Genomic DNA, 11,534 nt, shown 5'->3' with positions numbered 1-11,534 from the left:
GACACTAACTTTAAAGCACTGGAGCCAATAAGTATAGTCATGTGTTAACACTTTGTTCTAACTTGCAGCTCTGCAGCCCAGAGGACACTGTACAGGAGGATGGACTCCCATGGTGACATAGATCATTAAAAACCAGAGTGGAGAGAGAGGGTCACCTCTTTTGCAGCAGTGGTGTCCTGTATAGTCCTCTTCATTTCTACTCTGACTCTCATTACATCATCTGATGGATAGTTACCTCACACACCAGCCATCCCTATAGGGCAATACTCAGCAGTATTAGCCTATAGGACGAGACTACTATAGATGGTGAGCCAGCTTTCCCATCACACCATGATCACACTCCATCATGTCCATGCCTGTGGGTCAGCTCAGCAGATGAGGTGATTAATGCAATTGCTGCATTCATCAATAAAGACACTCTCATTAGTCCTATGCTTCTCTGGGTAATGGAGAGGCAGAGCCAGGGCAGCACCCCAGCCAAATGAGGAAGCACTGTACCTGAGTGGGGTGGGGGTTTCTGACTTGTCAGATTGATTACAGCCCTGCCAAGCACAGTACTGTAGGCTACATACAGAATATGGATACTTTCAGCGTGAGGGTTTAGGTTTAGGTTTAGGTATAAAATGATAGGGATGATGTGTTGTCAATTTCAGGTGATACCTGTACATACCGTATAGCGTAATTTGCAGAGGCATTGGAGTGACCTGATGGAATGATGGAGTTCACACACACGCCATGTTGGCATCAAGGTTTATTATCCTTTATAATGTACAATATACAAAAATATAGAGTACCAAAAAATTCACAGTGTCTAAAAGGCAGTGATTACAGTCTACATCACATATCTAATAGTACCACCAGGTCAGTTGCATAGAAGGGCACCGAGCCAATCAGGGGACAAAGATTCACAATGTGACATCCAGCTTGCCCAATCAAATATTACTACAGGGCCAGAGGAAGACAATCAAAGGGAGTCATCATTTAGGGGGAGCCAATCACAAACCCAAAAATGTGGGTCAGGCAAGTGGGGAAAAGGAAAACCACTGGGTGGAGGGGTTGCTGTAAATCCTCTAAAACAGCTGAATTACTTTGATCTAGTCAATGGACTATCGTAATACTGTTACTATACACTACTCACCATTTTCTGTGTCTTGTTCTTGTTCATTTAAAATGTTTATGTTTTTTAAACTGTTGTGGTGATATTTTGTATTAAAATGGCACGAGTGCTTCTAAAAGGACAGGCTGTCTTTGTTACTCTAAACCTTATTTATACCTGGTGAACATTTTTTGTAAAAAAAACTAAATCCGTATCACGGTGGATGAATAAGGCTGCGTTTAGACAGACAGCCTTATTCATCCACCGTGTCCGCACTGTGACCAGATTTCATGGTCCCTCACTGTATGAAAATTATTTGATGGATTTCTTTCAAAATAATATTTATTTGTTTATTTTAAGACACATGTCAATTCTTTTAGAAGGCAATATAATTATGATTTCACTGTCCAGAGACTTGTGAGATAGCCAGACAGAATGAGTCCCTGACTACCTCCAGAGGTGGTCAGTAAGATCTAATCACAATCAGATCATAATGTGTCTTTTGATCATCTATACCTGTCTGCATATGTTGGCACAATCAGGATGTGGACACAATCAGGACAAGGCATGTATGTTAGCACCAGGTATAAACGGGGATTAAGATACTACATAGGATCTGGACAAACTGTACATCTATAGAAAGTTACAAAACAGCTGGAGAAGTTGTCCAGGCCGTAATCAACCAGTCACATTGACAAACTCTATCCCCTTACAAACCCCATGGTTGGTGAGTACATAGCTGCTGCACTTTTTATTAATTTTTTTCAACTAAGGCTTTTTAAAATTTTAAACAGTGTTAGCTATACAACAATATACATTTACATTATACTAACCTTTAGATGTCATTAATGCTCTGCAGATCGAAGGCTGTCTCTTATGTACAGATAGAGCTCTCGTGGATATAACGGAACTATAGAATTAGAACGATAGAATAGAATCATACCATTTCTATGAGTGGAACTGAAAGCATTGCTGCTAAATTAGCATTCATTTTAAGAGCGGGCATAATAATAAAATATAGCTCAGTTCTGTTTCTGAAATGCCCTTTATGATCCAAGCTTCACTATAAATAGTGTTTCCTTATGAGAACTGCGCAGCTCTCGTTAACTTACAATGATTATCATCTTATACATTGAACATATGGAAACCCAGTGGAACATTAGGAGTGCTATCATCATAATGTGTGGGAAAAATGCACATACCCCTTTACAGATCCCATTATATACACAGTCATATGTAAGAAAGAATGACATTTACATTGTACAAAATACATACAGTTGTCTGTTCCTCTCCTCATTCACTCTCACAGGCATACACATACGAAGCAAGCAAACACACACACGCCAACATGCGCGCACACACACACACACACACACACACACACACACACACACATGCAAACACACGCACACAACAACAATCTCATACCAAAGCATTTTAAGCATGATTTAACATTGTAAAGAGAGGGACACATTGATATTCGCTACAGTCGGTCTGAATATTTGCTTCTACATTATTTTATTTTTGTAAAATCTTAAAGGAGAATAGTGTGTGTTTTTACAACCAAATCTCAATTTTATATGTACTGAATTGGAGTATTATACAAGGGTCCAGACACTTATTTTTGCAATTTCACTTTTTATTTTAGTTAACTTACCCCAACCAGCAAGTCATTTCCTCATCTTTGTTGTGCAGTACGGGGCTCTGAAAAAACATGAACAAATGCTCCAAAAATATTTTTTTGAAACAGGAACCCTCTCAGTATAGTGATGCAGGTCTTTAGATGTTGTACACATGAAATTGTGCCATTCCGAACTTTATCCGCAACGTTATGTTCCATTTTGTTGCAACACGAATGATACCTCTCTGTCCATTTTAGCAGTAGGCCACTAGGAGAATGGAACAGTTGGATAGGGGAAACAGCTTGAGTTGCACAAAATGGAATATAATGTTGCGGATAAAGTTCGGAATGACACAATTTCACGTGTACAATATCTAAAGACCTGCATCACTATACTGAAGGTTTTCTGTTTCTAAAAGGATTTGAGTGTTTTTGGAGCATTTGTTCATGTTTTTTCAGAGCTCCCGTACTGCACAACGAGGATGAGGTTGTGACTCGCTGGTTGGGGTATGTTTCTCAAAAACAAGTGAAATTGCAACAACAAAAATAAAGGTCTGGACCCTTCTATAACATGCCTTCAAAAATAAAGACGTGGTTGTAATAAAGCAACATTCTCCTTTCATTTGTCAGACACCTATTGGCTACTAAGCTGCTGTGATTTTTTTATATGTTGTGGTGTGAAACCGATGAGAAACTCAAAAGTGAATCAGCTATCCCTTATTTGTGAAATAAAAGATTTCCTCCTATCCTACTGCTCTCTTGAACATCAAACAAATAACCTCCCTCATAAAAAAATGCCCCACTACTATCTTTTTTATCCCACCTTGTATGATATCATATAAAATCGGTTGCAGTCCAGTTCTGCACACTGGCCATATTTAATATGACCACTGAGCGGTAGGTAGGTATAGTACTCAGTAGAATACATCCATTCCATTCTAGAACCAAGGCAATTCCTTCCAAAAGTCTTTATATGATCATAAAAAAGAAGTGATAGAAAGTCAAATTTGACTCCACATGATCCTCTCTATTGTATACCCAAAGCATCCCAAAGCTGGATGATTCCCACTGTATTTCAGTCAGACACCTCATCTCTCTAGCCCATGTTCAGATCATTCCCTGGGAAACATTGCCTTTGTGAACATACCGATACAGTACATAACACAGCCAGCCTGAGGTGTGGGCCTTGTTTGGACATAAGCAGATAGGAGATTCTCTCCAGCAGTGAGTATGTCTGTATCTATGTGGTCTAGTGTAGGCACTTTTCCTATAACAGATCACACGCTGCCATTCCTGGATGTGCCTCTGTTCCCCTGGTCCCATAGTACCACCCAAAAACATGGCGCCACAGCAGAGCTGAGGTCCCAGGTACTTGTCCTCCTCGTGTCATTTGATGAGGCGAGGTGACCTGAGTGCATCCATCCACCTCCAAACACAATAGAACTGATATTGATCTCTTCATCTCTTGAATTAATTTAGTTCTTTTTTTTGTTCCCTCCCGATTCGCATCCACCATACTGAAGGACAGACATAATGATATGCGCTGGTAGGGTTGTTCTGGGTAACTGCTTTTGTTGTTGGGAGAATTAGGTGTTTATCATGGGGATGGATGCTGCAGACCGAGGGTATGTTGGTGTCAGAGATTCATTTATAGGCCTCCCAAGTGGTGCAGCGGTCTAAGCCACTGCATCGCAGTGCTGGAGGTGTTACTACAGACCTGGGTTCATTCCCGGGGTGTGCCACAACCGGCCACGGCCCGGGAGTCCCATATGATGGCGCACAATTGGCCCAGCGTCATCCGGGTTAGGGGAGGGTTTGGACGATGGGGCTTTACTTGGCTCATCGCGCTCTAGCAACTCCTTGTGGAAGGCCAGATTCCCGCAGGCTGACCCCGTTCCCCAGTTGAACAGTGTTTCCTCTGACACATTGGTGTGGCTGGCCTCCAGGTTAAGCTAGTGGTGGTGTTAAGGAGCGCGGTTAGGCTAGTCATGTTTTGGAGGACGCATGACTCAACCTTTGCCTCTCCAGAGCCCGTTGGGGAGTTGCAGCGATGAGACAAGATTGAAAATTGGGGAGAAAAAGGTAAAAAAAAGAAATTAAATTTAAAAAATAGACTCAATCATAGAGGTTACCAGACAGACCAGGGAAGAGAGTTTTCTCCTATGGCCAACTCTAGCCTCTCTGGATAGCAACACAACACCTACAGTAAGGCGCTCAGGTTGTCAAGTTCCACAGGGATAAGTAGTTCAACTCCATACTGTAGCTTATAGTGTCTTATAGAGTTCATCATTTATCTCTCCACCGAAGCACTACGTTGACACTGTGATATCCAGTACTCACACCCCCCAAAATATACCCCAAACTATGATCAAATTCCTGGCTCTACTTAGTGAGTCTAATGGAGGCATCAGCACCTCTACAGAGTGTATGTTCCAGGTATACCCTTACACCCCCCTCACCATTTGGTAGATACCATGGGATAAAGGAGGGGGGAGCTAAAATGGATGGGTTCAGTCACCATTCCATCTGTCACCATTGTGATTGGGGTGGAGTTCAGTTCAGTCTGGGTGGGCGGTGCCGGGGGCCATGTGGTTGGGGGCGGGGTGTCTCAGCTGTTGTTATAGGTCCTGCAGGGGGAAGGGGAGGAGTCAGGCCTGTTGTAGTCATATTTGCCCAGCGCTGTGGGGTAGTAGGTGGTGGTGTACATGTTAGTCTGCTGCAGGGGCGTTGGGTAGAAGTTAGACCTCTCATCTGGGAGCAGGTTATTCTTGTTCAGAGTCTGGGGGAGGAGAGAAGACAGTGTCATAACAGGTGACAGTGGCTACAAAATTATACAAAAAACACTGATCAGTTGAAAAGGTACGTACTGTTTAGTAAAGTGTTTTTCTGGGTGAGGTGGGAAGAGTAGAGAAAACAGTCATAACAGTGTTATAACAGTGACATAAGAGTTTTATACCAGTGAGCAATATCAATATATTAGACTCTTACAGGTTGAAAAGTGGGCAACAGTGCTGGGTACTGTAAGTGGATTTCTAAGTAAGGTACAACCCTTCAACAAATATGATTTAGCAGCCAAACATCAAGCGTAATCAATGAACAAATATGAAGAGGCATGAATAAATTACAGTAGGCAGCTCCAAAAAACGAAATACAAAAACATTTATTTTGTATCCCAAATGGCACCATATTCCCTTTATAGTGCACTACCAGGGCCCATAGGGAAATGAGTGTACTATATAGGAAATTAGGTCCCATTTGGGACACACTTAATTTAATACACTTGCACTTTAGAGGCAGGTCGTGGCAGCTAGAAGCCACAATGTGCCGACGAAGGGAACACTTTACGGAGGGCTGCTGAGTAATGTCATTTATGTTAACAGCCAGGCCAAACACAGCTCTGTAAATGGTTTACAGAATCAGTGAAATGCACAACAACGCTGTGAAGAAACAACCGCATAATGTAATGGCTAAAGCAACAATAACAGCAGTAGTTCTCAGGTTGAGCCAGTGGCTCTAGCTAGGTAGCCTGGTTAAACCAGACTGAATGCTGCACTCAATGGTGAAACTTAGAGAAATCCATGAGGATGCCAGGCAAATAGCTAACTAACTACCTGTAGTATGAAACCTGCCTGGTCTGGTTGTTTACCTAATGAGACCCTGCTCTCAACGTATGACTCTCATAATTAGGGCCCAGCATGAGGACCCAGCCTCACTCAGCCACAAACACATCACTCAGCCAGCTGGTGGCTAACATCTTCAGAAAATAATCAGGTTCCACCCTGAGAAGCAGCAACCGTCACCTGAGATAAAGAGCGTCCTAGCATAGTACTTGACTAATTATGGGGCAATATCTTTTTTATTTTTTATTTACCTTTATTTAACTAGGCAAGTCAGAACAAATTCTTATTTTCAATGACAGCCTAGGAACAGTGGGTTAACTGCCTTGTTCAGGGGCAGAAGACAGATTTTTACCTTGTCAGCTCGGGGATTCAATCTTGCAACCTTTCGGTTACTAGTCGAACGCGCTAACCACTAGGCTACCTGCCGCATAATGCTGCAAAAACAGTATGTATACTAGGTGGATCATGATACAACATCGGTCCTAGGGCTAACCCTGCCACATGCAGGGAGGGCAATGCCATTGTGGGACAGATCGATGAGATCGGACCGTGGCTCACAGGCACACACAGGTGTTACATTCCTCAAATGATGCTGGTTCCAGCATTATAAACAGCAATGGGAGTCCATGGGTATAACAGGCTAATGAGGGCCATTAATAAGGACTGAGACTGTGAACAGAAAGTGGAGTAAGGAAACCAGGTGAAGAGAAATAAGAAATATATGTTCTGAGCTCCCACCATATCTCTATTCCCTGTACAGTAGTTAATATAATGAAATAAACCTATGCTTATGGAATCTCCTGTCAAAATCAAATGAATGACTGGTGTTACCTAATCGTTGTGCTACGCAGAAAATGGTGTTTCATGGTGTGGGTATGCGAGCACGTGTCTGCATGCGTGCGTCCGTGTCTACGTGTGTGAGAATCCTTGAATACCTGTGACAATACCTTGAACTCCATGGGCGTGTACTTCTCGTTCTTTGGTGTAGTGTTGCCCTTATAGTTGAGGTGGTTGGGTGTGGTGGGGTGTATGACGGCGGATTCCTGCGAGGGCTTGTGGAAGCGCTGGCTATACACGTAGGCCAGAAAGGACAGAAGGCCCGCCCCCAGGAAACAGGACACGCCTGTGGCTATCAGGTGCAGCGAGGTGAATGCTGGGAAGACAACAAAGCCGACAGATGGTAGGAGATCAGTCAGGATGTTTGGTTCACTTATCTGTGCCTGTAATCTGTTGTTTTCTCTCTTTCTGTCCTCCATCAACTATTATATTGCAGTAAAATGGTGGTTCATTCAGGGGCAACAAGCACTACTTCAGTAGCCTGGTCGATAATCTGTTTGTGCTGTCTTGCCAACTCCTATGGTCATTCAATAGCCACAGGAGTTGGCAAGACAGCACAAACAGATCGGTGACCAGGCTAGCAAAATGTTGGTTTATTGAAGGGCACCAAGCTCTCAGTTTCCCTGGCATCTTCCTGGAAAATGTCTAATGGTGTGGCGGCACAGCCTTTTCAAACCATTACCATTCCCAGGAGGCTACCTACACCTCATTCAAATGGACATCCCCCATAATGCATATTCCCCATCTAATGATTGGTTCAAATGCTTGTGCCATCCTGATTTTGTCCAGCAGCAGCCTTCAGAAAGTATTCACACCCCTAGACCTTTCACACATTTTGTTGTGCTCCAGCCTGAATTTAAAATGGATTAAATTTGGATTTTCTTGTCACTGGCCTAAACACAATAACCCATAATGTATTTTTTATTCAACATGAAAAGCTGAAACATCTTGAGTCAATAAGTATTCAACCCCTTTGTTATGGCAAGCCTAAATAAAAACATTTGCTTAGACAAGTCACATAATAAGTTGCATCGACTCAATCGGTGTGTAATAATAGTGTTTAACATGATTTTTGAATGACTACCTCATCTCTGTACCCCACACATAGAATTATCTGTAAGGTCCCTCAGCCAAGCAGTGAATTTCAAACACAGATTCAACCACAAAGACCAGGGAGGTTTTTCAATGCCTCACAAAGAAGGGCACTTATTGGTAGATGGGTGAAAAATGTAATATTCCTTTGAGCATGGTGAAGTTATTAATTACACTTTGGATGGTGTGTCAATACACCCATTCACTACAAAGATACAGGCGTCCTTCCAAACTCCAGTACTAGATAGGAAGGAAACCGCTCAGGGATTTCACCATGAGCCAAATGATGACTTTAAAACAGTTACAGAGTTGAATGGCTGTTATAGGAGAAAACTGAGGGTGGATCAACAACATTGTAATTACTGAACAATACAGAATAAGAAATATTCCAAAACATGCACCCTGTTTGCATAGCGGTGGGAAGTAGGGGAACTGAGGGTGCTTTTTCACAAAAGTCCTGTACTAGCAGACAAATATTTCAGTCTGTAGCGCGGACATTTATTTTTGTATTTTTTCACAAAAGTAGTGCACTGGGCCTTTACGAGTCCTGTATTAGTGGACCGATAGCCGTCTCTTTTTTCACAGCTCCCCCACCCTGAAGTAATACTGCAAAAAATGTAGCAAAGAAATTAACTTTGGTCATGAATGCAAAGTGTTATGTTTATGGCAAATCCAATACAAGATATTACTGAGTACCACTCCATATTTTCAAGCAAAGTGATGACTGCATCATGTTATGGGTATGCTTGTAATTGTTAAGGACTGTTTTTTTTTCAGGATAAATAAGAAACCGAATGGAGCTATGAACACAGTCAAAATCCTATAGAAAAAGCTAGTTCAGTCTGCTTTCTGGGAGATGTATTCACCTTTCAGCAGGGCAATAACCTAAAACACAAGGCCAAATCTACACTGGAGTTGCTTACCAAGACGACAGTGCTAGACAATGTTCCTGAGTGGCCGATTAACAATTTTGACTGAGATTTACTTGAAAATCTATGGCAAGATCTGAAAATGGTTGTCTAGCAATGATCAGCAACCAATTTGACAGAACTTTGAGATTTTTTTATATTTTTATACTTAGTTTTTTATTGTCGGAACACAAAGAAAGTACAAAAAAAAAAAAGATCTGTCAGTTACAGTGCACTTCATACCTTCATCATCATATCAGTTACATTGACATCTTTGAATTAGACCTTTTCCATGTACGAAACCCATTTTTCCCAGTATTCTTGACCTCTCTCCTGTTGAACTCTTAAAGCAAAGGTCATACGCTCCGTGTGGTGTATTTCTTCTACAATGTCTATCCATTGTGTCACTGTGGGAGGGTCTTTTTTGTAGCCATTTCCTAGTGATAGCCTTTTTACTGGCTGCCAGAAAGACCTTCAAGAGGTACTTTTCTCTATTGTGTAAGTTATCAGGTATTTCACCCATGTACAAAGAAATGAATGTTTGTTCTATGTCAAATCCCATTATTTTTCCAATGTTAGATCTTATGTCTCCCCAGTAAGCTCCCCAGTGACCTTGAGTTGGTGGAGCTTTGTTGAGTCTCTAATATGTTCAACCATGTTTCATCAGTTATTTCAATGTTAAGTTCCTCCTCCCATTTCTTTTTAATATAATTTGTAGAATGTTTCTTTGAGGATTGAATACCCAAGTAGAGATTTGAAATAGTTTTCTTGTTACTCCCCAAGTTGTATGCGTTAGTGAATACTTGGATTAATTTGAGGTGCTCGAGGGTCAGTCACCTTTATCTCCCTTAAGAAATAGTGTTGAACTTGTAGGTATCTGTAAAAATCTTGTTTATCCAAGCCATGTTTTTTACTTAGGTCCTGGAAGTTATCTAGGTTCCCATTCCTTATAATTGTACTGAATGATGTGATGCCTTTCTGCGTCCATTGTTTAAACCTGCTGTCCTGAGTTGCAGGGATGAAGCTGGGGTCGTATGCGAGCCAACTCAGCAGTTTGATCTCTCTGTCTAAATTATTTTGCTTAACTACCCTAAACCATGTCTTCAGAGAGAAATTAATCCACTGATTTTGTCTATTGTATATTTCTTTTACCATGTCATTATTTCCCAAAACTGACGGTATAGGTATCTCTGTCAAAGTAGTCTCGATGTCTTTCCATTTGGATTCGTATTCTGAATTGCACCAACACACCAGAGGTCTCAATTGGGCTAACACTTAATAATCTTTTAGGTTTGGTAAGGCCATACCCCCACAGTTTTTTGGTAACTGTAATGTTGTATATCTAGTTCTTGGTCTCTTACTGTTCCAGATAAACCTTGATATCCGTTTATCCCATTCCCTAAACTGTTTAGGCGTGATTTCTATGGGCAGTGATTGGAACAAATACAGTAACCTTGGCAGGATGTTCATTTTGATCGTTTCAATCCTACTACTAAGATCTAAGGGAAGTGAATTCCACCTGTCCAGGTCATCATATATTTTCTTGTTGATGTGATCGTAATTCATGTCATAAAGTTTGAGTGTATCTTTTGGTAAGTTTACTCCCAGATATTTAATGGATGAAGAGGTCCAGGTGAAGTTATACCTACTCTTCAGCTCTTCCTGTGGGGTATAATTATAAACTAGGGCTTGGGTCTTGTGTACGTTGAGCACATGCCCTGAATATGTTCCAAATGTTTGTAAATCATCCATCAATCTAGGTACACTTGAGCCTGGGTCTTTAAGGAATAACAGAACGTCATCAGCATACATGCATATCTTATGTTCACTGCCTCTTATTGTTATTCCCTCTAAGGTTGGGTCCTGTCTTATTACCTGAGCTAATGATTCGAGGTACAAGGAGAAGAGCGTGGGTGAAAGATTACAGCCTTGTCTTGCCCCTCGCTCTAATTTTACCTTTCGTGTCAAATGTCCATTTATCTTCATTCTAACGGTCGGACACGAATACAGTGTTTTGATGCACTGTATCACTTCTTTGTTGAGACCAAATCTTTCCATAACTTGGAATAGGTAATCCCATCCCACTGAATCAAATGCTTTTTCTGCATCTAGGCTTATTAATATTGCACTTGTCTTATTCTGAGTAATGTGGTCCATGACATGTAGTGTTCTCCTTATTTTGTCCTATGTCTGCCTATTTTGTATGAAACCAGTTTGATCTCCGACAATCAATTCTGGGATTATGTTCTCCATGTGTTAAGAATTGCGATAGGTCTATATGAACTGCATTCTTTCTTATCTTTACCCTCTTTTGGGATTACTGATATGATGGCCTCGCTCCATGACGGTGGGAGACCCCC

General features: G+C 41.4%; 1 protein-coding gene across 5 annotated transcripts in view; it reads right to left on the bottom strand.

Annotated features, from left to right (window-relative positions):
• Positions 1-736: 736 nt before the first annotated feature.
• The window catches only part of LOC112224267 (semaphorin-5B), a 202,061-nt gene continuing 191,263 nt past the window's right edge, over positions 737-11,534 (bottom strand). For 4 of the 5 annotated variants that reach the window (XM_042319451.1, XM_042319446.1, XM_042319462.1 and 1 more), the window contains 2 exons: positions 7,273-7,490; positions 737-5,496 (listed from right to left, as the gene is read on the bottom strand). In XM_042319451.1, coding sequence (XP_042175385.1) covers positions 5,326-5,496; positions 7,273-7,490 — 389 coding nt within the window. In that variant the 3' untranslated portion in view covers positions 737-5,325. The remainder of the gene's footprint in view (positions 5,497-7,272; positions 7,491-11,534) is intronic. The other variant, XM_042319455.1, reaches the window with a different exon arrangement.

This window comes from Oncorhynchus tshawytscha, linkage group LG03 (genome assembly GCF_018296145.1).
Source record: "Oncorhynchus tshawytscha isolate Ot180627B linkage group LG03, Otsh_v2.0, whole genome shotgun sequence".
In the NCBI taxonomy this organism is placed as follows: Eukaryota; Metazoa; Chordata; class Actinopteri; order Salmoniformes; family Salmonidae; genus Oncorhynchus; species Oncorhynchus tshawytscha.
The sequence above is the reverse complement of the archived record's forward strand: the minus strand, read 5'-3'. Positions and strand labels throughout refer to the sequence as shown.